Source organism: Alosa sapidissima, chromosome 9, assembly GCF_018492685.1.
Source record: "Alosa sapidissima isolate fAloSap1 chromosome 9, fAloSap1.pri, whole genome shotgun sequence".
NCBI lineage: Eukaryota > Metazoa > Chordata > Actinopteri > Clupeiformes > Clupeidae > Alosa > Alosa sapidissima.
In genome coordinates this window covers 14,824,328-14,851,914 of record NC_055965.1, presented here as the reverse complement: position 1 = coordinate 14,851,914, position 27,587 = coordinate 14,824,328, and the positions used below count along the sequence as shown (strand labels likewise).

The window sequence follows — 27,587 nt, the reverse complement described above, 5'->3', positions numbered from 1 at the left end:
GGGCTTAAAGCAAAATTCTGCCGCGTTAGCCTGGCAAGTGGCGGTCTGAGAAGGTCCATCAGCTCCATAATGAGTGGGGAGGCTACATTTTTTGGGAGGCAACATTTTTTAAATATAGCCACGTCAGGCAAAATATCAAAAGGGCTTAAGTTTTGCCGAATAAAAAAATGTACATGGACTAAACGGCTCTGCGGCCCGAGCAGGTCTGTCATCCTCATCACACACAAAGAGAGATGTTTTTTTTCATAGATCCTTATTGACTGGAAATTGGATTGCATAATCAGCCAAGCATGATTCAAGTCAGGATTGCATGTTAAACAATGACAGATACTACTTTGATCTGTCTCTTTATAGTACTTGTGGGATGCGGTGTGTCACAAATGAGATCAAATTAAAGTGTAATTCCGGAGTAATTTGAACCCAGTGTCTTTTTCACAATGACAAGACAAACACCACCCCAAGAGCTAGATTACGTTGATCAAAGGAGTACCGAGTTTGACTGGCTTTAGCGCTTACAGCCCAAATGGCTAACAGTGCAAGTACTGAGGACCAGTCATAGTATGAATAGGGTCCCTGCACATAAAATGAAGCAACACAACGTACACAATCAAATCAAGTAAATTGTGCTGCTTTAAAACCCATTAAAACACTACAATGTAGTTCCTTTTAACTTAATATAACCAGGGATGGATTACTGAACTGAACTAACGGGCCCAGGGGCCCTGAAGCCCAAGTCTCTGTGTGAAGTTCCTATTCTATCCTATTTTTCTCTTTCCACAAAAATTGTCATTTCAGTTTTTTATTATTATTATTATTCAGGGGAGCATGCACCTGGACCCTTTAGCTTAACTGTGGGGGCATTTTTGTGTATGGGCCCAGTGGCTCATAATCCACCACTAAATATAACAGTTTCAAAATCATTTTGGTGTTACACTGACTTAGAATACAGATAATGGCATTTCTGACATTGCCGATGTGTGCCCAGAAAGTTTGCTATTGCACCACGTAACATTGTTGTCACAGGTAAAGGTATGACCTTTTTATCAGTTTTAGATGATTAAGGTGACATCAAATGAGGATAACCAAGCACTTAATTCACAAACAACTCTTTGACAGGCTCTGCAACAAAAATATGTATCATACTAAAAGTTGAGCCAAATGAGTCAGACAAAGGCACTGATCTTTTGCCCCTTTATTTTCAACTTGTTTCAGAAAAAAGAAACTGAAAGATGTGGGGGGGGGGGAAACAATATACAAATTCTGTAAAAATGGATGTTTGAATGCTGCAGCTGGTTGGGGGCTGTAGAGCTGCTTGAGAGTGAATGAGAGCAAACTGGAATGGGAGAAGGAGCTTGGTCTTGCTGGAATGCTGCTGGTGGGCTTCTGCTGGTCTAGATGATGGAATTTGGATCGGCGACTATGTAGGGATGGTGTATTGCTTAAGACACATTCTCATTTTTTTGATCACAACAAGGTGATTGAAAAGCACATTTTTCAAAATGTTCAGGGTTGTGTAGACCGGTATTAATTATTTCATTCTTCCAGCTTGGATGTTCACTTCAATGGATATTTCTGCAGGGGGGGGGGGCAAAAGGACACAGGACACATTACTAAGACATTTCCCTCTGGATTCTCTGAGGTTAAATGATAATAAGTAGAGATGTTGGCCAATTTTTGACAATGATAGATAAATGCTATGTGTTAATGATGTCCTCCAATGGTTTGCACCCACTTTTTTTGGCATTTGTTGATGATGTCCCTGACGGTGCCTTGATCTCTCTGAGGGGCGAATCTGTCCACCATCTTGATAAGGTCAGGATGGGAAGCCAAAAATGCCAGCGTGTTACGGGCATGGGTCCTGTTTTAGACACAAACAATACATCAACACCGATTTAATTACAATGAGGATATCAACACCAACTCATTAATAATGACAGCATTAAAACAATATTGTGATGTTTTCATATGTTAAATTATCATTCAAAATATGTTTGATGCCACAATGACTTTTCATAGGCAGAACTGCATGCCTGTTTTCATTTCATTACAAGAGGGCATGAGACACACACTCTATTAAAGACTGGAGTAGAATCATTTGACCAACATCACACTTGACATGCTTGGCACATTAGCTGAAAACACTTGACTTATTGCAGAGAACATATCACTTATTGCAGAGAACGTTTAGGGAGAGTCAACCAATCTACTCCAAACTTCTCTGTCATCAAATTTTGAATTACAGGTAAACATAGCCTTAAACCTATCCCAAAACAGCTTTTAGTATTTTGCCCATTTTGATGTGTAAAAGCTATAACTCTTATTGAATGATCATTATTTGCATTATTGAATGCTTGGCTGGAATGATTGTTTTCCACCTTGTTACAGCCATTCCAGCTTTCATTGTAATGTTTTTGTCTTACAGTGTCTTGTCCCTATTCTACGCCCGTTTCTTGAGTTAAGTGATGGGAAGTGGCAGTGTCGACGCATGTCCGCATCAGATGGCATATAGGGCCTAGCCGATGCATGACTGGTTAGCTGTTTGCTTTGTCTTCTTTTTTTATTTATTTGTTTTTATTTTAGCTTTGATACTCTTTTTGTAAGTATTCAGGTTATGTAATGAACCCCTAGACATTTCAAATGACATGACTTTTGGATACCACATAATAAGTTGATTGTTTGGTTTGGTTAGAAACTAGAAGAAGTAGCACTCCCACCTGACATCCTGTGCACTGTCGAGGGCCAGGCAGCTGATGGAGTGAATGAAGCGGTCAGTCAGGTCCTTTTTCCCTGACAGGACACGGGATGCCCCCATGACCTCTGCCAGTCTCTCCAGAAACTGTGCAGTGGTCTTCCTCACGGCTGCATTACGATGTCTTAAGAAGTAGAAAACCATTGAAACACACCAAGAGAAACACAGAGCCAGAGAATGAGTAAGCTAGAGAACCAGAGGAGACAAAGAACCATATAGACCGTTTCAAGAGAGTTCCATTATCAGCATCATAGTTGTTCCCACAAGGCTTCCGTTTTAACCATATTTAGCCAGATAAACAGAGGAGACAAAGAACCACAGAGCCAGGAGAGACATGTGTGAAACCAGGTGAAACAGAGACCAGTTGTTGAGGACTAGTAGAACTAGTATAGTAGTACTAGTAGAATTAGTATCAGCAGTACCACAGAGAACCAATAAACTTCAGGAAGTCTGAAGTAAAGGCTCATCAGGGTTCTCTGTCCTCCTCACCTGAGTCCTGTGTTGATGAGGGCGTTCATGCTGCGAGAGGGGGTGACATTGAGCACCATGTACCCCAGTGCCAGCTCCATGTCCTCCCTGATGAAGCCGCTGGCCTCTCCAGATTTCGGCAGCAGTGTCTGGGCTGTGCCCTCGGCCTCCGTGTCCATGCCTCGCCCTAGGTGAGCGTGCAGGTGGGCCAGCGTAATCATGGCAGCACGGGAAACCATTGAGCGCAGGTTCTTCACCTGGGTGTGTTGAGAAAGGTAGAATTTTTTAAATGTTACAAGCTGTCTTGAAAATACATAAAACACAGAGAAAGTTTGTTACAACGGTGTTCTCATACTGTCAAAATGTGAGTCCAGGCCCAATACGATCATACATTGTAGTGGCACCAAGACAAGTATATAAGCTTACTGAAACTGTGCTGTATAACTAAGTCATCTGGGCCCGTATTCACAAAGAATTTTAAGGCTAAAAGTAACTCCTAACTGGCGAATTTAGGAGAAACAACTAAAAATAATGGGAATGTCACTTCTGACTTCACTTCCGCCTCAATTTCACTAAGAGTAATTCATGAAGCATTTTACAGACATCCCAAGTCTCCCGGAAGTTCCGGGAGTCTCCCGCATATTGATAATGGCTCCCTGATGCCCGAAAATTAGATAAAATCTCCCGGAATCTAGAGCGCGAGCGAGCAAGAGCGCGCACACGAGACCGAAACTTCAAATCATGTGTGCATCGCGCACACAACGGGGATGGAGAGAGAGGGAGGTAGTGCGTGTGAGCCTGTTCAAGACAGAGAGCATCCTGATTGGCCTGTTTCAGTTCAGTAGGAACAGGAGCGTCATGGCAGAGTCAGAGTGCCCCCCAAAAAGGAACATTTAACCCTTAAAGGTGTAGGTTTTTGAACATTCTAAGTTCCGCAACAATTGAAGGTTCTAAAATTCTATGTTGAATTCAATGAACCCAGATATTCTTTAGAACGTTCATTTCTCAACATTCCCATCACACCGGTGTGACGGTACTCCTTTAAGGGTTAAGACCCATTTCACATCAGACTACACGAAAGTGTGCCCTTGTCTCATAAGAGTTCAAAATAATGATAGTCTTGCATGCTGCACTGTTTGTAACAGTGACTTTAGCATTGCCCATGGCGGGTTAAATGATTGCAAAAGACATGTTGAGGTGAGTTTAACAAGTGTCATTTAATGTGCATATTAGCATATTATTCAGGACTAGATGGCTATTTGCCAAAGCTACATAAAGACCAAACTACTAAAATCAGTATCTAAGAAGGCTAAAGTATTTTTTTATATTTATTTACTTATTATTGTTTATTATTATTATTTTATTTAATGTTTTTTTTTTTTTTTTTTTTTTTTTTTGTGGGGGGGTGGGGGGGGGGGGGTACCTCCCTGAAATGGCTTTTTGTAGGTTGGGATGTCTGCATTTTAGCCCTAAAAATAGTACTTAAGTCTGGGACAGCTTAAAAGAAGTCGAGAGGACTCTTAACTCACTAAGACCTATTCATAAACTGATTTTTGTGGCATTTCATGGCCAGATGTTTTGAAATGCGTGTGGCTATGGAGCTTCCAATCGCGAGGGAACAATTGTGCATTGTAGGCATAACTAAGGGATGCAATAAGGCCACCAACAACCAAAACTACTCATTGTCAACATGTAAACTAAATATAATGTTTCATTGTGAATCAAATTACAATTCTCTCCGCTTTGCAAACGTAGGCATAGGCATATGGTGACAGATTAATTTACAAATGTTGATAAGATACTGCATCAATCCGTATGTCTCATTAGGCTACACATTCTCAGACCTGTCTCCTGTCACTCATCATCATAGGGGAGGTGTTTGGAATCATTCTTGCATTACAATCATCAGCCAATAAAGTGGTCACTTCAGTCAAGCTCGTGCATGAGTAGAGACATTAGTGACATTATCCATAGCAACAAAGACTCACTCTTAGTTTAGGAGTTGTCATTTTTCCTTACTAAGAGTAGGTCTGAAAGGCTTTGTGAATAACTTTTAAGAGAAAACTCCTAGCTATTTTTTTTAGTGTGATTTAGGAATACTCCTAGTGGTAAGATAAAATGCTTTGTGAATACGGGCCCAGAATGCATATTCTCGGGTCTGAAACAGAACAAATGTAACATGAGCTCCAGCTTGTTTTCCAGCAGAGAGCCTCTGACCTCGCGGTAGACGGCCAGACACACATCATGCAACCTGGGCAGCATCACCTCAGCGTGGTGTTGGGACAGAGACCTGATGGAGATCAGGGCCTCGATCTTCTGCTCCCTGCAGAAACAACAACACACACACAACTCAGAGGAGCATATACTTGACTTTAGCAGTCTATCTCCAGCTTAGCTCTAAAGTGTAAAGATCTTGCATAGGGTAGGCTGTCTTCAATAAAATACACTCTTTGAACACAAATATGTCAATATGACTGTATCTTATCTTAGCTGAAAACCTATAATTTGTCTCAAGTAAATATGTTAAAGTAGCTTATCATAGCTAATAGCCTATAATTTGTATAGAGTTAATGTGTTAGCCTAGCCTATTTTAGCTATACTCCCACCAGTCATCGTCTCTGAGCAGCCTGAAGGCCTGCAGGATGGCCTCCTCAGGGCAGGACACAGGGGGCAGTTTGGCCAGCTCTGGGAGCTCCCTGATCTGCTGGGTGTTGCTTGTTTGCTTCTCTATCACTCTCTTCTTCTTCACCTCCTTACACTCCTTCACTTCTTCCTTCTCTGCCAGACACTCCACTGACTTTTGCTCTGGGAGGTCAAAGGTCAAATCTGTTTGTATCTCTACACTGCCATGGCAAATGTGTTATTAAGTTTGATTTGTAGATCCTATTATTGTGTTGCAACCAAAGCTATATCAGACAATACGATCAGTGTGTGTGAGTGAGTGTGCGTGTAAGAGGGGGTTAGGGATATGTATCTAACTTTACTGACTTCACTGCTCACCTGTCACAGAAGTGGCCACACTAACTGAAGCTGTCTTCTTGAGGCGGGGCAGTCTACTGACAAACCGTCTCTGATTGGTTGCCTGGTGTTTGGCTGTCTCTGGGGGGGAGGGGACAGCATGGCCAATGGGTGGAGTGGGGGTGTTGAGGAAGGGCAGAGCGCGCAGTGCGGACGGGGTCCTGAGGTCCACAGGGCTGAGGCTGCTCGTAGAACTGCCTGCGCGATCTGAAGCGCTGGCATTGCCACTGAGGACACTGTTACAGCGGAGACTGGTGAGTCTGATCTCCTCAGCAACATGCAGGGCTTCCAGTCGGAGGTTCTCAGGGATCTGGTAGATGTTTAGGGGTTCCAGCACACACCCCATATCCTGCTCCTGCTTTGACTGCATTGTATTTACCTGGGGTTGACAACCGTTGTCATGGTTTCGGCCACTGTTTGTGTTGTCCTGGTGACTGCTGGTTTTCAGGCCAACATCTTGGACAGTTTTGATACAGCGCCTGGCCTTAATCTTCTTCGGCTTGTTGTTCTGACTTTCGCCCGTTGCCTTGGTGATGACAGGTGGAGCAGGTGCCATGCTGCCATTGGCCATGCCACTCGGCGCTCTGTCGTGATGGAGTGGCATCAGTGGGTGAGCCCGATCAAGGCCAGTCAAATTCTTTCTGCTTAGGGGACGCGGAGCACCTTGTGGCAGAATTGCAGAGAGCCGTCTGTCACCTAGCAACAGCTGGACCGGGTCCTGGCCCTGGGCAAGCGCAGGCAAGGAGGGGAATGAGCCACAGGACTGCTGCTGCTGGGCGTGTGCAGGGGTGATGGGGGGCAACAGCTCATGCTGACCAGATGCTACACCGGCTCTGAGCGACTGGAGAGAGCCGCAGAGCATTGTGGGATTGTGGTCTGGCAGCATCACAGGCACAAGATGAGGATGGAGATGTGGGTGAAGCAGCTGATGATGACACTGTAAACAGGGAGGAGGAAACATGTCAAATATGGCCGCCACCTGCACCCAACACCACAAACACATTCCCACACAGTTCTGTATATGAACTTAACATGAAAGTTACTATAAGTAGCCCATGGTATGATTTCTGTAATTGATTAACAGCCAGATTGGGTCAAAGCTGTATTCGTATTGGCCTCAGAGAATTTGGGCTATTTAACGTACATACCTACATACCAGTAGTAGCTTAGGCTATATTGTACTACTATTCGATTTTATAGGGAACTCACACATGCTGGGAAGCAGGTCTGGGAGCCGGTGTACTGCATCCGCTCCAGGTTTTCCCTCAGGAGCTGCTGCATTATGTGTTTCATCTCCTGGTTTTGGGCATGGAGTCTATCCAACTCCTCTTTAAGGCTTTGGGAATCCATTGAACTGAAAATGTCCAATTTACTGACTGGAGCTAGAGATGATATTGAAAATAGAGATGATAATGGGCTAAAGTTAAAATATAATATGGTTTCAAATGAGGAAAATTCCGATTTAAAAATATATTTCAATGTAGTTGAAACGGAAAAACAAGCGTGTATATCTAACTGAGAAATTGAAACAAGTGAAATTTAGGTGGAGGATGACAGCGACGCTATTGTGAACGCACCATTATGACGCATGTTGGGGTTCTGGGACGTCTGTGTAAAGGCCAAAGACTCTAGTACTAGTTACAACCCTAGTTTCAGAGTGTCATCAGAGAGGGTTAAAGCAGAGCTATCAAGGATCTTTGGTGTCACTGAATTTACGAACGCACCCTAGAACAGAAAGGAACTCTGCTCTAGAATCTTTGGTAAAGCCTATAATAAACGAGTTCCATAAATCTAGCCCCTGTCTATTCACCAAATTCAATATTGGTTACCCTACTTTATTTACATCTAGATAAACTAACTAATAAACATCAAACGCTAGGTTAAAGCTAGGTTTTGAGTAAATGCAGCCTTTACGTAAGCTACCTGATCAGGCTTGATAGCAAGCAAATTAGTCAGTATCAATTATTTGATAGTCACAGGCCTACTCAATCTTGAGTGAGTGATGTGCTAAACCGCTAAATTAAGGACTATGATGTGATATTATTTCACTTCAAAATTCAAACACATAGGCCTAAAATCAACCACAGAACAAGAACAGTCATCAACCCTGGGCCTGTAACGCAATCTGCCAAAGTGAAACCAAATTCCTTAATCTGCATTCTGAAGTTTACCCGGATGATCATGGAGAACAATCAACACGTTTACCTTTAAGCTTGTACAATCATTTGCAGTACATCCGGCAGGTGGTTCACTTCGTGCACACGTGTATTTTTAAATCACACAGTGATGATGGTGTGTCAGCTAACCCCTGACAAAAAATAGCTATAGAAATCTTTTAGTATTGTGTATATAATTATTACAAGGATGATCACATCATACTTTCCCAGATATATGGGTAGCCTATATTGTCTTGAAAACTATATAGCCTAGTATAACATGTTTTAATGGGTTATGGTGTTTTTATTTTCATTCGGCTATTGATCATTGATATTACATTGCTGTTTATTATTGCTATTTTCCTTAATGTAGTTTTACTAACATTTTAAAACTGTTCACTCTCTCACGCACACACACTAACTGACGTTAAAAACATTTTTAAATGAACAAAGCGTTTTTAAACTCCATCCTGTGGAAGATAATAAAACATGTGGAAGCGTGTTTTATCCTTGCTCCCCACTAGAGGGCTATATAGGGTAATTTGGTCTATGTTGTGTCCGCTCACATAAAAGTTTAAAACCACCAGCCCGATGTAGGCTACTGCAAATGATTGTACAAGCTTGAAGGTAAACATATTTTGATTGTTCTCCATGATCATCCGGATAAGCTTCAGAATGCAGATTCAGGAATTTGGTTTCACTTTGGCATATTGCGTTACAGGGGTGATGACTGTTCTTGTTCTGTTGATTTTACGTGTTTGTTGGAGTGAAATAATGCTATTTAGCACAATTAATCACTCACTGAACTCAAGGTTATGTAGCTAGGTCTGTGACTATCAATTAATAATCGATACTAACTCATTTGCGTGCTATCAAGCCTGAGAAGGTAGTCTACGAAGGCTACATAAGGTTGTATTACTGATGTTTATTGGTTAGTTATCTATAGATGTAATTATGGACAGAGGCGATTTGTGACCTCTAGGCTTATGGAACTCGTTTGCTGAACCTTCAAGAATGGTCTGTTGAAGACACAGACGTACCAAACTCCAAAATGCGTCATAATGGTGAGTTCACAATAGCGCAGCTGTCATCCTCCGCCAACATACTACTTTGCGTCACTTGTAGAAACTTCTCAGTTAGATATACACGCTTGTTTTTTCCGTTTCGATTATATTCGAATATATATATATTTTCAATCGTAATTTGATACCATATTATAATTTTAAGTTCAGGACGTTTAATTTCAGCCCATTATCATCACCATTTTGAAATGTAGGTCCAGTCAGAGAATTGGACATTTTCAGTTCAATGGATTCCCAAAGCCTTAAAGAGGAGTTGGATAGACTCCATGTCCAAAACCAGGAGATGAAACACATAATGCAGCAGCTCCTGACGGAAAACCTGGAGCGGATGCAGTACACCGGCTCCCATACTTGCTTCCCGGCATGTGTGAGTTCCCTATAAAATCTAATAGTAGTACAATATAGCCTAAGCTACTACCGGTATGTAAATTTAATAGCCCATATTCTCTGAGGCCAATACGAATACAGCTTTGGCCCAATCTGGCTGTAAATCAATTATAGAAATCATACCATGGGCTACTTATAGTAACTTTCATGTTCGGTTCATATACAGAACTGTGTGGGAATGTGTTCGTGGTGTTGGGTGCAGGTGGCGGCCATCTTTGACATGTTTCCTCCTCCCTGTTTACAGTGTCATCATCAGCTGTTTCACCCGCATCTCCATCCTCATCTTGTGCCTGTGATGCTGCCAGACCATAATCCCACAATACTCTGCGGCTCTCTCCAGTTGCTCAGAGCCGGTGTAGCGTCTGGTCAGAATGAGCCGTTGCCCCCTATCACCCCTGCACGTGCCCAGCAGCAGCAGTCCTGTGGCTCATTCCCCTCCTTGCCTGCACTTGCCCAGGGTCAGGACCCGGTCCAGCTGATCCTAGGTGACAGACGGCTCTCTGCAATTCCGCAAGGAGGTGCTCCGCGTCCCCTAGGCAGGAGGAATTTGACTGGCCTTGATCGGGCTCACCCACTGATGCCACTCCATCACAACATAGCACCGGGTGGCATTGCCAATGGCAGCATGGCGCCTGCTCCACCTGTCATCAACAAGGCAACAGGCAAAAGTCAGAACAACAAGCCGAAGAAGATCAAGGCCAGGCGCTGTATCAAAACTGTCCAAGATGTTGGCCTGAAAACCAGCAGTCAACAGGACAACATAAACAGTAACCGAAACCATATCAACGGTTGTCAACCCCCGGTAAAGCATACAATGCAGTCAGAGCAGGAGCAGGATATGGGGTGTGTGCTAGAACCCCTAAACGTTCACCAGATCCCTGAGAACCTCCGACTGGAGGCCCTGTGTGTTGCTGAGGAGATCAGACTCACCAGTCTCCGCTGTAACAGTGTCCTCAGTGGCAATGCCAGCGCTTCTGACCGTGCAGGCAGTTCTACGAGCAGCCTCAGCCCTGTGGACCTCAGGACCCCGTCCGCACTGCGCGCTCTGCCCTTCCTCAACACCCCCACTCCACCCATTGCCCATGCTGTCCCCTCCCCCCCTGAGACAGCCAAACCCCAGGTAACCAATCAGAGACGGTTCGTCAGTAGACTACCCCGCCTCAAGAAGACAGCTTCACTTAGTGTGGCCACTGCTGTGACAGGTGAGCAGTGAAGTCAGTAAAGTTAGATACATATCCCTAACAATTTTATACACACACTCACACACACACACACTGATCATACTGTCTGATATAGCTGTGGTTGCAACACAAGAATAGGATCTACAAATCAAAACAGATTTGACCTTTGACCTCCCAGAGCAAAGGTCCGTGGAGTGTCTGGCAGAGAAGGAAGAAGTGAAGGAGTGTAAGGAGGTGAAGAAGAAGAGAGTGATAGAGAAGCAAACAAGCAACACCCAGCAGATCAGGGAGCTCCCAGAGCTGGCCAAACTGCCCCCTGTGTCCTGTCCCGAGGAGGCCATCCTGCAGGCCTTCAGGCTGCTCAGAGAGGATGACTGGTGGGAGTATAGCTAAAATAGGCTAGGCTAACACATTAAATCTATACAAATTATAGGCTATTAGCTATGATAGGCTACTTTAACATATTTACTTGAGACAAATTATAGTTTTTCAGCTAAGATAAGATACAGTCATATTGACATATTTGTGTTCAAAGAGTGTCTTTTAATGAAGACAGCCTACCCTATGCAAGGTCTTTACACTTTAGAGCTAAGCTGGAGATAGACTGCTAAAGTCAAGTATATGCTCCTCTGAGTTGTGTGTGTGTTGTTGTTTCTGCAGGGAGCAGAAGATCGAGGCCCTGATCTCCATCAGGTCTCTGTCCCAGCACCACGCTGAGGTGCTGCTGCCCAGGCTGCATGATATGTGTCTGGCCGTCTACCACGAGGTCAGAGGCTCTCTGCTGGAAAACAAGCTGGAGTTCATGTTGCATTTGTTCTGTTTCAGACCCGAGAATATGTATTCAGATGACTTAGTTATACTGCACAGTTTCAATAAGCTTACTCGCCTTGGTGCCACTACAATGTATGCATGTTAGGCCTGGACACAGTTTTATAGACAGTATGAGAACACCGTTGTAACAAACTTTCTTTGTGTTCTATGTATTTTTGAGACAGCTTGTAACATTTTGTCATTCTATCTTTCTCAACACACCCAGGTGAAGAACCTGCGCTCGATGGTTTCCCGCGCTGCCATGATTACGCTGGCCCACCTGCACGCTCACCTGGGGCGAGGCATGGACACAGAGGCTGAGGGCACAGCCCAGACACTGCTGCCGAAAGCTGGAGAGGCCAGCGGCTTCATCAGGGAGGACATGGAGCTGGCACTGGGGTACATGGTGCTCAATGTCACCCCCTCTCGCAGCATGAACGCCCTCATCAACACAGGGCTCAGGTGAGGGGGAGAGAGAACCCTGATGAGCCTTTACTTCAGACTTCCTGAAGTTTATTGGTTCTCTGTGGTACTGCTGATACTAATTCTACTAGTACTACTATACTAGTTCTACTAGTCCTCAACAACTGGTCTCTGTTTCACCTGGTTTCACACCTGTCTCTCCTGGCTCTGTGGTTCTTTGTCTCCTCTGTTTATCTGGCTAAATATGGTTAAAACGGAAGCCTTGTGGGAGCAACTATGATGCTGATAATGGAACTCTCTTGAAACGGTCTATATGGTTCTTTGTCTCCTCTGGTTCTCTGGCTTACTCATTCTCTGTCTCTGTGTTTCTCTTGGTTTGTCTCAATGGTTCTCTACAGGCACCGTAATGCGGCCGTGAGGAAGACCACTGCACAGTTCCTGGAGAGACTGGCAGAGATCATGGGGGCATCCCGCGTCCTGTCTGGCAAAAAGAACCTGACTGACCGCTTCATCCACTCCATCAGCTGTCTGGCCCTCGACAGTGCACAGGAAGTCAGGTGGGAGTGATACTTCTTGTTTCATAATAACAACTCAGCTAACCAAACCTAATCAATTTATTATGTGGTATCTAAAAGTCATGTCATCTCCTATATCGATACTACATAGGATTATCTGTCAGTGCCGTGGATTTGAAATTGTATGTTTACCACTGTTAAAACACAATGAAGAGTTAATAACATATTCCGAAAACACTGTATGTTTTGCACTGTATACATATTACACAGTGCATTATACAGTATGTTATACAATATGTTGGTCCATGTAGTGACTATAAATTAACTAGTGCAGTGCCCGTACAAAACATGCCAATTCGAAAAACCCGTTGTCCAATGACATGCCTGCAGGTACTTTAAAAATGGGCTGATGCTCTAAGTTTATGTCACCACTGGATCAAAATGATATCACAAACACAGGGAGAGACTGTGGCAATGTTGAAATATCTAGGGGTTCATTACATAACCTGAATACTTACAAAAAGAGTATCGAAGCTGAAATAAAAACAAATAAATAAAAAAAGAAGACAAATCAAACAGCTAACCAGAGTCATGTAACGGCTGGGCCCTATATGCCATCTGATTGGGACATGCGTCGACACTGCCACTTCCCATCACTTAACTCAAGAAATGGGCGTAGAATAGGGACAAGACACTGTAAGACAAAAACATTACAATGAAAGCAGCAAAGCAATCATTCTTGCCAAGCATTCAATAATGCAAATAATAAGCATTCAATAAGCATTGTTTCAGAGTTATAGCTTTTATACATCAAAATGAGTATAATACTAAAAGCTGTTTTGGCTATGTTAAGCCTGTAATTCAAAATTTGATGATAGAGAAGTTTGGAGTATATTGATTGACTCTCCCTAAACGGTCTCTCTATTTATTTTATATAGCGCCTTTCTCAAACCCAAGGTCGCTTTACATAGTAGGAAGGCAAGGAAACACAATAACTGTCACGAACTTTGTGGGGTGGTGGATCTTGGACAGACATGCAGAGAAGCAATGAGTTGTGATAAGTCTTTACTTTCAAAAAAACACAGGATACAACAAATGCAGTTCTTCCGTTCAGTTCAGTTCAGTGGAAGCTCCCAGCGTCCCGAAAACAAAAGTTCACAGCCAGCAGTCCAATGACAACAAAAAGTCTTCAGTCAAAAATCAAAGTTCCAACAAAAGGTATTTCAGCACAAAAAAATAGGCTTTTCAAATTCTCAAAAATGCAGGCAGAAGTCAAAATCAAAAACAAGAGCTCAAGAATTAGTAGCACAGACAAAGAACGGGTACTCACACTGTGTCTCTCAGGAAAACTCAGCAAAGACTAAGAAAACCCAGGATCTTAAATAGGCTGGTACATCAACCCCAATTATCCAATCCTCCAATCACAGAAGGGTTTCCATTAACCAAAGAAAGGGGAGCAAGTAAACAAAACACACAAAGGCAGAATGGCGACATCTTGTGGGCAGGTAACTACATGGCAGGCACAAAAGTCTGTAGGACTTCACAGTACCCCCCCGCCTAAGATCGTCTCCTGACGATCCCAGGGCGGTCGGGGTGCAGACAATGAAAGTCCCTCACCAAAGCGCGGTCAAGTACGTCCCTGGACGGCACCCAGGACCGCTCCTCCGGACCGTACCCCTCCCAGTCTATGAGGTATTGAAGACCCCCCCTGACACGGCGGGAATCAAGGAGCCGGTTGACAGTGTAGGTGGTCTGGCCGGGGAGGAGGCGGCGGCCTGGGGGCAGGAAGCAGCGGCGAAGTGACCACCGGACGGAGACGGGAGACGTGGAAGGTCGGGTGGACCTTCATGGAGCGGGGAAGGAGGAGGGTGTAGGCCACGGGATTGACCCGGCGAACCACCTTGAAAGGGCCGATGAAGCGGGGTGCAAGTTTGCGATTCTCCACCCTCAGCGGAAGGTCTCGAGTGGAGAGCCAGACCCTTTGGCCAGGCCTGAAGGTGACCAACCTCCGGTGCCGATTGGACTGCTGCTGGTATTGCTGGGAAGCTTTCAGTAGAGCCCGTCTGGCCATTCTCCAGGTGCGCCGGCATCGTCGCACAAACTGCTGGGCTGACGGCACCCCTGCATCCACCTCCTGCTCGGGAAACAAAGACGGTTGGTAGCCGAATTGACATTCAAAAGGTGACATACCAATGGCAGAGCACTTCAAGGTGTTGTGAGCATATTCCGCCCAAGGAAGCTGGGAACACCAGGAGGATGGATTGGCAGATACTACACATCTCAGGGTTGCTTCCAGGTCCTGGTTCAGCCTTTCGGTCTGCCCATTAGATTGGGGGTGGAAGCCAGAGGACAGGCTCACAGTAGCACCCAGGAGTTTGCAGAAGGCTCGCCAGAAGCAGGAGGTAAACTGGGGTCCGCGATCAGAGACAACATCCTGGGGGAGACCAAAAACTCGAAAAACATGGTCACACACAAGTCTAGCAGTTTCACTGGCCGAAGGCAATTTTGGCAAGGGCAAGAAACGACATGCTTTAGAAAATCTATCAATTATGACCAAAATAGTGGTGTTACCTTCTGAGGCTGGTAGGCCAGTGATGAAGTCTAGAGAGATGTGTGACCAAGGTCTACGAGGAATGCACAGTGGGTGAAGACCCTGGGGTCTCTGACGTGGATCCTTTCCCTGGACACAGTTTGGGCAGCTGGCCACATAGGTCTGTACGTCTTTTTTCATATTCGGCCACCAGAAGCGACGTTGAATGAACTCAAGTGTCCTAGAGGATCCAGGATGGGCGGTGAGACGGGAGGCATGGCCCCATTGAAGGACTTGCCCACGTGCAGCGAGAGGAACAAACAGGAGGCCTGCAGGGGGAGTGTGAGGGCCAGGATCGTTGTTTAAGGCTTGCTGGACAACAGAGGTAATTTCCCAGCGGACAGGTGCAACAAGTTGGGATCTTGGAATGATTGTCTCCGGGGGGCTGTCTTGGTTGGCTGGCTGGAATAGGCGAGACAGTGCATCAGGTTTGATGTTCTTGGAACCTGGCCGGTAGGAGATTGTGAAACTGAAGCGGTTGAAAAAGAGGGCCCATCGTGCCTGCCGGGGGTTTAACCGTTTAGCCTGGTGGATATATTCCAAGTTCTTATGGTCGGTCCAGACAACAAAAGGGTGATGAGCCCCCTCGAGCCAGTGCCGCCACTCCTCCAAAGCCAGTTTAACAGCAAGGAGTTCCCGGTTGCCGATGTCATAATTCTCTTCAGATGAAGACAACTTCCTCGAGAAGAATGCACAAGGGTGCACTTTGCCATCAGGGGACCTCTGGGACAGGACCGCTCCAACTCCAACATTAGAGGCATCGACTTCAACAATGAAGGCTCGAGTGGGATCTGGCTGACAGAGGATAGGGGCTGAAGTGAAGCGCTGCTTGAGGTCTTCAAAAGCCTTGTTGGCTTCAGGGCACCATGAGAAGGGGGAATTGTCTTTTCGAGTGGCTGCAGAGATGGGGGCAGCGATTGAACTGAAATTGCGTATGAATCTCCTATAGAAATTGGCAAACCCCAGGAATCTCTGTGTCTCTTTGATGGAACTGGGTACTGACCAATCCCTGACAGCTTCCACCTTCTTAGGATCCATCATGATTCTGCCCTCGGAAATGATGTAGCCAAGGAAGGAGACCTTAGGGACATGGAACTCACACTTCTCGGCCTTAGCGAAAAGATGATTGTTGAGGAGTTGATTGAGAACTGATTGGACATGTTGGATGTGCTCCGGAAGGCTCTTGGAAAAGATCAAAATGTCGTCTAAATAAACGAAGACGAATTTGTCCAGCATGTCACGAAGGACATCATTGATGAGAGCTTGGAATACAGCTGGGGCATTTGTGAGACCAAACGGCATGACCTGATACTCGTAGTGGCCATTAGGGGTGTTGAAAGCAGTTTTCCATTCGTCTCCTTCACGGACACGGACAAGATGGTATGCATTACGGAGATCCAGTTTGGTGAATATTGTTGCATCCTGCAAAAGTTCGTAGGCTGAAGACATGAGGGGGAGAGGGTAACGATTTCGCACAGTGATCTTGTTGAGGCCCCTGTAGTCAATACATGGCCTCAGACCTCCATCCTTCTTGCCCACGAAGAAGAACCCTGCCCCAGCCGGTGAAGAAGAGGGTCGGATAAAGCCTGTGGACAGCGCCTCTTTGATGTACTCCTCCATGGCAATGCGTTCTGGCGCAGAGAGGGAAAAGATGCGCCCCCTTGGAGGACAGGTGCCTGGCAGCAGATCAATGGTGCAGTCATAAGACCTGTGAGGCGGTAGAGTCGCTGCTTTCTTTTTGCTGAATACCTCCTTCAGATGATGGTACTCTGGGGGTACTCTGGACAGTTCGGGCGGTGCTCGGGTTGACTCAGGAGCCGTCTGGGTTGACTCGGGAGGAGATCGGGTTGACTCGGGAGAACGAACAGATGATGCACAGGAGCTTGAGACAAGGCAGGTGGTGTGGCACGTAGATCCCCATCCGCGGATAGTGCAGGAACTCCAATCGAGACGTGGGTCGTGGCGAGTAAGCCAGGGGAATCCCAGGACTACCGGAAACTCAGGAGACTGGATCAAGTGGAATGAGATATTCTCCTCGTGGTCACCGATCTGCAGATGAATGGTAGAGGTGGTCAATTCAACCAGGCCTGCTCCTAAAGGCCGTCCATCCAGAGCGGTAACAGAAAGAGGAGGATCGAGCGCAGATGTCGGAATCTCCAGGTGTTGTGCGAGGGAGAGATCCATAAAGTTGCCAGCTGAGCCAGAGTCAATGAGTGCCTGTAGAGAATGTGTCTGGTGACCCCAGGATATGGTGAGAGGAGTTAAAAACCCAGAGGCTGAAAGCTCAGGAGAGGAGTTCACCCCCGTCACAGATCCCCTGGTGCTGGACGGGGCTTGGCTTTTCCCATTAGTTCAGGGCAGGCATTCCGAAAGTGTCCCGGGTTTCCACAGTAAATGCAACAGCGTTCCCTCATACGCCGGTCACGTTCAGTTTGGGACAGCCGAGTGCCACCCAGCTGCATGGGCTCTGGCCCACCATCAGAGGACTGTGGAACAGGGGTGTCATTGATTGGGACCGCATAGGAGGGGAATCTTCTTGAGGCCTTGGTACGCTCCTGGAGTCGGTGGTCCAGACGAATAACCCGGGCAATCAACACTTCAAGGTTCTCAGCCTCTTCCCATGAGGCTAGCTCGTCCTTAATACGGTCTGATAGTCCATGGTAAAATGTTGTGAGCAAGGCCTGCTCTCCCCAACCACTTTCAGCTGCTAGGGTGCGGAACTGGATGGCATAGTCAGTTGCTGACTGGCGACCCTGGCGAAGTTGCAGGAGCTTGTTGGCTGCTGTGCGACCGCTGACGTCAGGTGCGAAGACTTTCATCATCTCCTTGGAGAAAGCCGTGAAAGAGCTGCAAACAGGACTGTTGTTCTCATAGAGTGCGGTGGCCCAGGACAGGGCTCTTCCGGTCAAAAGAGTTATGATGTAGGCCACTCGGGAATGATCAGTTGGATAGGCGGCAGGCTGGAGGTCAAAGGACAAGCGGCACTGGGTCAGGAAACCTTTGCATCCCTTGGGATCTCCATTGAACCTCTCTGGAGTTGGCAGGCGGGGTTCACGGCTGGGTGTGGGGTGGGAAGCTGGTTGCTCGGTGGAGGATGCGGCTGGTGGTGTTGGCCGAGCCAGTTGAAGGGCCTGGTGGATTTCATTCAGCATACCGGCATGTCTTTGCATTTGTGCCCCCCACTGGGATAGGGCTTCTTCATGGCGGCGCATGGTGTCTTCTTGGCTGTTGACAGCTGTCACCAGGTGCTGGAAGGTGATTTCAAAGTTCTGTGCTGGGGCAGAGGCGATCACTGGCTCCGATATGTCCATATAATCCGGTTCAGGGAGTGGTACTTTCTCCGCTCCGTCCATTCTTGGCTGAGTTTTTCTGTCACGAACTTTGTGGGGTGGTGGATCTTGGACAGACATGCAGAGAAGCAATGAGTTGTGATAAGTCTTTACTTTCAAAAAAACACAGGATACAACAAATGCAGTTCTTCCGTTCAGTTCAGTTCAGTGGAAGCTCCCAGCGTCCCGAAAACAAAAGTTCACAGCCAGCAGTCCAATGACAACAAAAAGTCTTCAGTCAAAAATCAAAGTTCCAACAAAAGGTATTTCAGCACAAAAAAATAGGCTTTTCAAATTCTCAAAAATGCAGGCAGAAGTCAAAATCAAAAACAAGAGCTCAAGAATTAGTAGCACAGACAAAGAACGGGTACTCACACTGTGTCTCTCAGGAAAACTCAGCAAAGACTAAGAAAACCCAGGATCTTAAATAGGCTGGTACATCAACCCCAATTATCCAATCCTCCAATCACAGAAGGGTTTCCATTAACCAAAGAAAGGGGAGCAAGTAAACAAAACACACAAAGGCAGAATGGCGACATCTTGTGGGCAGGTAACTACATGGCAGGCACAAAAGTCTGTAGGACTTCACAATAACAAACAAACAAAGACAAGTTATCTGTATGGCGCTATGTGTTGGGTGTGGAGGAGAAGTGATCATTAAACAGAAAGGTCTTAAGATGTGCTTTGAAGAAAGGAAGAGAAGGACAGGCACGAAGAGGTTGGGGGAGGGAGTTCCAGAGTTTGGGGGCCAAGGCACTGAAGGACCTGCCACCCAGGGTGGAGAGTCTGGAGCGGGGGATAGCCAAGAGGTTTTGGTCAGAGGATCATAGTGAGCGGGAAGGAGTGTAAAGGCTTCTACATACTCGACGCACCCGACCGGTAGCGCGACAACATGACGTCAAAATGACGTAGATCTTGCTGGCGCACCAGGATTTTAGCCAGGTAGCGCAAAGTAGCGCACCACTCATTTTTTGGTACTGGCTCCTCACTAGCAGAGAGGAAGGGGCAATGTTACGGAGGTGAAAAAAAGCAGTCTTAGTGAGTGATTTGATATGAGGATCAAAGCTAAGGGTGGAGTCAAGCTGAATGCCAAAGTCTTTAACAACAGGGGTAGAGTGGACAGATGAGCCATCAATGTTGGGAGTGAGGATGAGGATGCTTTTAGGGCCAATCAGCAGAATTTCGGTTTTGTCTGTGTTGAGCTTGGGAAAATTGTTTTAGATCCATCATTTTAAGTCAGAGAGGCAGTCAGTGAGGGAGCGTGGTGGGGGGTCAGAGGGAGAGGGAGTGGTAAGATAGAGTTGGATGTCATCTGCATAGCAGTGGAAGTTGAGACCGTGGCTGCAAATAATCTGGCCAAATGGGAGGATGTATATGAAAAAGAGGAGGGGCCCAAGTACAGAACCCTGGGGGACACCACGAGTGACAGGGGACTGATGTGGACCAAACTGCTTTCTGTTAATGAGGTATGACTGAAACCAATTGAGGGCTGTGCCAGAAACACCAATAGCACAGACGAGAGATTAGAATATTGTGGCTGATGGTATCGATGCCTATGAAAAGTCCTTGTGGTATCAAACATATTTTGAATGTTAATTTAACATATAAAAACATCACAATAATGTTTTAATGCTGTCATTATTAATGAGTTGGTGTTGATGTCCTTATTGTAAATAAATCGGTGTTGATGAATTGTTTGTGTTTAAAACAGAACCCATGCCCGTAACACGCTGGCATTCTTGGCTTGCCATCCTGACCTTATCAAGATGGTGGACAGGTTCGCCCCTCAGAAAGATCAAGGCACCATCAGGGACGTCATCAACAAAGGCCAAAAAAAGTGGGTGCAAACCATTGGAGGACACCATTAACACACATAGCATTTATCTATCATTGTCAAAAATTGGCCAACATCTCTACTTATTAACCTCAGAGAATCCGGAAGGAAATGTCTTAGTAATGTTTCCTTTTGCCCCACCCCCGCAGGAATATTCATTGAAGTGAACATCCAAGCTGGAAGAATGCAATAATGAATACTGGTCTACACACAAACTGTAACAGTCGCTGATCCAAATGAAGAAGGAATTGTGGCATCAACAAAGGATCATCCAGCCCACCAGCAGCATTCCAGCAGACTACAAGACCAAGCTCCTTCTCCCATTCCAGTCTGCTCTCATTCACTCTCAAGCAGCTCTACAGCCCCCAACCAGCTACAGCATTCAAACATCCATTTTTACATAGGCCTAATTTGTATTTTCTTTTTCACATCATTCTTCAAGTTAAAAATAAAGGGGAACAAAGTGTATTTGTCTGTCTCATTTGGCTCAACATCGTTAATAATAAACTTTGCCACTGTTTTGCACATGTAGCGTGCATACAGTAGCAGTCTTATAAAATATTCTAACTACGCTAGAAACAACATATTGTGAGGAAATTGTGAGAAAATAATTCCGCATCTATAAACCAATAACCGAAAGTGAGGTAAGAGAGGGCAAACAGGTCAAGTTCAATGAATGGTGTAATGAATCCTGACACAGACTCAAAGGAGATTATAAACAACAAGAACACCTTTGATGGGCCACAGCCTTATAATTATATGCCTCCTTGGCGAGATAGGCAAGTGAAATAGGGGCCAGGAAGAGAACAGGGGGAGGAACGATGGGCAGAGGAGAGAGGTAGAGTTGTGATGTCATGAGTAGTGGCTAACGCTGTGATAACAGTGGCTAACGCTGTGTCTGTGTCTATGACATTATTTTGATATCGTTTCACGAAAAATTAGTTTTTGCATGGTGCACAGGCCACGTTTCATGTATCAACCCCTGAAGGTTGTAGAGAATCATATTTGGTTTTTGGTATGAATCTCATCTTATATCAATGTCATGAAGCACCAAACTCCCTAAATGACCTTCATTTATTTTAAATATTGATGCAAAAAAGTAAACTTAAACTGTCGCAAAAATCTGTATTTTAGCTTTGCGAACCACCTAAATCTATGGAATTTATTCTGAGTTACTGAACTTACTTGGATGGATCATGAATCTGGGATAGAAGAAATGTAGTTGACCTCTACTGTTGAATTTTTGTTCAAAACAGCTGTATTGTATTGTTTATCAGACTATATTTGTGTTTAACTTGTGTACTAAAAAAATCAGTGAAGTTCTGCTTTTCCCTAATTTGATGATCTCCCATTTGACTGAACTGGCATGTGCTTGACATGGAAATGTCATGTAAATGAAAGCACCGTGTGCAACATTTTCATTTTTAAATCCACCACAGGAACTTGGAGGAAGGTACATAACAGATAGACTGATAGATATGTTATTGATCCCCAAGGGGAAATTCAAAGTCCCAGTAGCTTAAGACACCACAACATACACTACAACAAAAATAGGATGATAAAATAACAAATCCACTAATAAGGACAGTAAAGGATACTAAATCAAGGATCCACGTGAATATACTAAGGATTTATAAGCATGAGGCTCTTGTGTGAAAGGGCAGAGACTGACCCTGTGTTTTTAATATGCAGTGGTAAGGTGCTCTATGAGGTGTGTGTCATGGTGGTAGTGCAAATAAGTCCAACAGTGCAGGGATAAAGTCTAGAGACCAGCAATAAAAAATGGACAATATAAGAGACCAGCATTAAATATGGACAATATAAGAGACAAATGTAAGCATAGTAATAGTTATAGCATTATTATATGGACAATATAACAGAAAAAAATGTAAACATAGTAATATAAGAATTATAGCAGCAGTGCAAGGATAGGTTTGAAGTAATAGGATATCAGCCATTGGTCAAGTATGAAGTTAGACCACAGTCCACAGTGGAGGGAAGGGTTGTGCATGTGGGCTAATATAGCCCGTTAACAGTGTAGACAGTGTAAGCAGTAACACAGTGGGTGAGTGGACAGTCCATACACAACATTAAAGTGTAGAAGAGGGTGGAGAGGCAGATAGACTAAGCAGAGAAGTCGATCTCTTCTCTTCCATTTCGTGAAGCATTGAAGAGTTGTATGTCTTGAATTTCCCCTTGGGGATCAATAAAGTATCTATCTATCTATCTATCTATCTATCTATCTATCTCTCTCTCTCTCTCTCTCTCTCTCTCTCTGTCTCTCTCTCTCTCCCTGGGGACAAATTACTTCCTCAGTCTGTCAGTTGTGCATGGCAGTGAGCGTAGTCTCCAACTGGTCAAGCTCTTCTGCTTTATGATAGTGCTGTGGAGTGGATGACAGTCATTGTCTGAGATGTTGATTAGTTTGTTCAGGGTCCTTTTGTCTGATATTGAAGTGATGCACTCCAGTTCAGCTGTGTGTATGCGAGGTGGGGGATGAGGAGGAAGAGGAGGAGGGCAAGAAAGAGGATTTTTATTGGATACTGTAGTACAGTAAAACAAAAGAAAAGATGTGAATACATTGAGCCAATCATATGGTGTGTTGTGAAGACATCGTGCCAATAATGTGTTGTGAACTCGCCGCTGGAGCAAGATTGGTGTCGTGAAGCCTTGCGCACGCGCATTTCTGCTGAATAGGATGCCCGATGAGTGCCCAAAAAGCGTTGCGATATGGCCACCGAGTGAAGGGACTTGCCTAAAAGGACTTTGCTTATATCACAACACTTGAGTTTGCTATTTTTCTTTCTTTTTTTCTGTTTTACAGTTTTTTTTCTTGACTTTAAATTTGTTCTCTGACCTGTGAAATATTTCAGTGCTATGGTAACTTACAAGATACCTCAAACAAGGACATTTCCAATTTTGCACATTTTATATAAGAAATAATAATGTCATAATAATTGGCTTCTAACCTTAACTGATTTGATGGTATTACAGTAATGTGACAACCTGATTTTTGATTATTTATTTATTTTTTACTTTTTTTGTATTTACATTGATAGAGGTTGTGCACACACCAGTTTCAGGTGTTATATATTCAACTGTGATGAAACTCACCATAAGTGTGGTAGTGATGGTGTGAAATAATAGTGAAATAACTTAAAAGGTTAAAATGCTAAATAAATAAGTCTAAATACGTCATCCATTTGGATTGTTTGTCTTTGAGTTATTGTCACTGATTCATAGTGGGCAATCTATTACACCAACTGGCTGGGAAGTGCAACAGTTGTGGAGTCGGCATTCATAGCCTGTCTCTGCAAAACAGTACATCTCCAAACTCAAAAACAGTAGACAGTGTCCTGTTCGTTCTTAAACTTTCCATCACACTTGGTGCCTCTGCCTAGCCACTAAATGTGTTAGAATTAGTTCTGTATTTTAAACAATACTTACCCCCTTTGCACGTACACACACACACACACGTTTTATGGTGTTTTAAGCCCCCAACATCGTCTTCCAGGCATGTGCTGTATGGAAGGCGCTAGGGTTAGGGTTAGGTACCCACACACACACAAACACACACACACACAGATTAATAGCTTATTGTTTTGTTTTTTTCTAAACAAAATTGGCATTACCATGTAGGCCTGAGTCTAGTTGTATTGTGTTGGGGTCTAGGCTGGGATGAACTAAAGCAGTAACTTTATTATCCCAAAGGTAAACTTATATTGCAGACAGGTAGGTTACACAAGAGATATAAAAAGTATAAAATATAACAGTACAGTACAGAAGACTGACAAGCAACAGTGGACAACAGCACAGGACAACAGTACAATACAAGATGAGATCACAACACACCAGCCAAGGTATCTACTGAGAGGGCATCCCCATGCACAGTTATGGGGCTCAGATTCACACCCTAATGCAGTGACAGACATCATTGTTGTGTATTATCCCAAAGGTAAACTTATCTTGCAGACAGGTAGGTTACACAAAAGATATAAAACAATATATAAACCACAACAGTACAGTACAGAAGATTGACAAGCAACAGTGGACAACAGGACACGAAAACAGACAGGACAAGATGAGATCACAACACACCAGCCAAGGTATCTACTGAGAGGTCATCCGCATGGGTAATGCAGTTTTGGGGCTCAGATTCACACCATAATGCAGTGATAGACTAGCCTGACGAGCCAGACCCACATTAAAATCTAGGGTCTGGGCACTCACCGTTCGCAGTGCTCAGTCCGAGGGGCGGGATAATCAGTTGTCTTTCAAATTCCCTCTGCACGCAATAGGACAGCGGCAGCGCTATGAGTCCCATGCGTTTCCCACCAGCGGAGCTAGTTGGCTAGTTCAAATGTTTGCCAACTTAATAAAAGCTTAACTCGTGTCACACTGTTCGCCAACAGCAACATTCATCTTATTTGTTTTCAAGTAGCAGGGAATTCAAGCCAAACCGTTGCAACTCTGCCATCAATCATTATGTTAAGCCCACCTAACGACTCTATACACAATTTGATTGGCCTGATTGAGTTTCGATTACGAGACTAGCCCTGGCAGCTAGGGGCGCGTCTAGAGTCCTAGGCTAGTGATAGACATCATTGTTGTGTGTTGAGTTAGGGGTTTTCATAAGCTGAGTCCTGTTGCATGGTGTTGGGGTTCAGGCTCTGATAGACTGATTCCGGTTGCATGGTGTTGGGGTTCAGGCTCTGATAGGCTGGGTCCTGTTGCATGATGTTGAGGTTCAGGTTCTGATAGGCTGGGCTTGTCACAATGCTGGGTGGAGTTACATCATCTCTTGCTGTATCGTTCTCATAATCTGCAATGCTCTAAAACACAACCACACAGATCATATATCACTCAGTGTGCAATTGGCCAGGGTTGTGCAAAATTCGAATTGCAATTCTACTTCCTGTTTGCTACCTCAATTGAAATGCAAGTGAAATTCAATAACTGAATTGGAATTTAAGAGCCAGTTTCAATTAAATTTTGGAATTCTGCACCACCCTGCAATTGACAGACTAATTTCTCTTTTTCCTCTCTATCTCTCTCTACTGTATCTATGTCTCTCTCTCTCTCTCTTAGTTATAAATGGACCACTTTAAGACAAAACAATTTGGTTCAGCACACAATGTATGATGGACAAGATTGTGATTGGATACCAGAAAAAAAAAAAAAAAAAAACATGTGAAGTTGAAACACTAAGTAGGTACTTGGCTATGTTCCTCATTAAATCATTGAAGTGCATCTAATCACATTAGAGAGATACAGTCTCTTTTCATTCATCTCTTCATATCTGCTCACCCATCTGTTGTCACTTCTGTTCACAGACGCAGCAGGATCTGTTGAAGAGAATCACACTTTTTTATTCATGTTTCCACCTCTGCAAGATATACAAATATGTGACAGGATTTTGAGCCAACCTGGAGTGTTTCTTCGCTTTCTGTAGAGCTTGAAGACTACAGCTCCCAACACCAACACCACCATCACTACCACCACCACCGTGGTCAAATAGATTATTGGGGATCCTGGATAAGTACTGGGGTCTTCATATACTGTATAATCACACATATGGAAACAGGGTGTAGCATTTATGGTAAAAAATCAACTGTACCATGAGACCTTGGGGACTCCTGTCAAAGTGCAGGTGGAATCGTTGTCACATATGTGAATATTCTCATTCTATTTGCAGTGGCACTTTCCAACTCATGATTAGGAATCAGGGTGGGCTTCACGGTGGCTATGCCCATGTCATGTCATAATGAACATAAAGAAATTCAGATATTGTACTACAAAATAGCGGACTTGACTCTAAGTATGACTAATAATGAATTGCATTTTTCTCTTGTCATAACTTCTTGTCTTCATCTGCATGCCGCAGTGTAGATGCTTGTTACACTATTGAATAACTGTGTTAATGTAGTATGTCTTTTTTTGAGCAGATGCTTTTGTCCACAACAATGTACATTACATTTTAACCTAGGACCAAACAAAACACACCAGAGAGATAGCTCACCCCTCCCTTCAGTATTCCCCATGCTGCCCTCACTTCGTTTTTTTCTAGTTTTCGGACACAGGGCTGCCTACAGAGACCGATGTTTTCACGGAATGGGCAGCTAGCGGATCATGATGAGATGATTACTGAATGTGATAAGGAACAATAAGGAAAGTCTCTCCTCGTGTTGATCAATGTGATGGCTAACATTTAATGGAATTTGTTTGGCTGTCAGTTCTTTGTGTCGTGATCATTATAGTTTATGTGTGGATGTTGTCATTCATATTAGCTAGAGCGATATTTTTTGTTCTTGTTGTGAATGAACCTTTACTTAGGATATCTTAAATTTAGGAGTTTTGGATTAGGCCTTAGGGATATTCCACCATTTGGGGAATTACACTCATTTTCCACCTCCCCTTGAGTTAAACAATTGATTTTTACCTTTCTCCAGTTCATCCAGGAGTTCTCTGAGTCTGGCGATTTTAGCTCCAGCCTAGCATAGTAGATCATTGAATCGGATTAGACCATTAGCATCTCTCCTGCTTAGCCTCGTGAGACCATCCTGATCTCTCGATCTTCATATTTTCACTCGCAGATCAGTCTGGCATCTCTCCGATAGAGAAAATGTGCAGCAGTTCGCCAAACGAACGTCCAATCAGCGTTGGTTTTGAGGCGGGTTTAGGTGTGACGCAACAAGAAGCTACTGTTCAATCTAAATAACATGCCGATGTCCACGGATAAGATGAGCATAGCTATCGCTGAAGTTTTATCCAAATATTCGAGTATTCCTGAAAGCTAGGAGTCTCTGCAATGTAGCTGGGAGGAATGAAGGACACAGACATCCTCCACGGCCAATTCCAGTTAGTGTTTGGTAGCCCTGAATCTTAGTTACTTAACAAGAAGGAATATGCTTTCTTCAGAAGTGTCGCCTACCATGAAAACTTGGTGGGGATTGTCATTGATGAGGTTCATGTCACATACAAATAGTAAATTAACGTTAAAAACGTTAACGTTAGCTACCTAACTTGTATGTTAAAAGATGGCATT

At 44.4% G+C, this 27,587-nt stretch overlaps 2 protein-coding genes across 2 annotated transcripts; one reads left to right on the top strand and one right to left on the bottom strand.

The window, feature by feature from the left end:
- Positions 1-1,177: 1,177 nt before the first annotated feature.
- LOC121718276 lies at positions 1,178-7,874 on the bottom strand. The gene is made up of 8 exons (XM_042103220.1): positions 7,445-7,874; positions 6,218-7,172; positions 5,824-6,022; positions 5,435-5,540; positions 3,239-3,474; positions 2,715-2,873; positions 1,733-1,858; positions 1,178-1,572 (listed from the first exon to the last, which is right to left on the bottom strand). The coding sequence occupies exons 1-8, from the start codon at positions 7,583-7,585 to the stop codon at positions 1,560-1,562; spliced, it is 1,935 nt and encodes a 644-aa protein (XP_041959154.1). The 5' UTR covers positions 7,586-7,874; the 3' UTR covers positions 1,178-1,559.
- Positions 7,875-9,525: 1,651 nt separating this feature from the next.
- LOC121718275 lies at positions 9,526-20,993 on the top strand. Its single transcript, XM_042103219.1, has 8 exons — positions 9,526-9,840; positions 10,105-11,062; positions 11,220-11,418; positions 11,702-11,807; positions 12,078-12,313; positions 12,673-12,831; positions 20,420-20,545; positions 20,692-20,993. Exons 1-8 carry the CDS (start codon positions 9,700-9,702, stop codon positions 20,702-20,704), a joined length of 1,938 nt encoding a protein of 645 aa, XP_041959153.1. The 5' UTR covers positions 9,526-9,699; the 3' UTR covers positions 20,705-20,993.
- Positions 20,994-27,587: the final 6,594 nt, after the last annotated feature.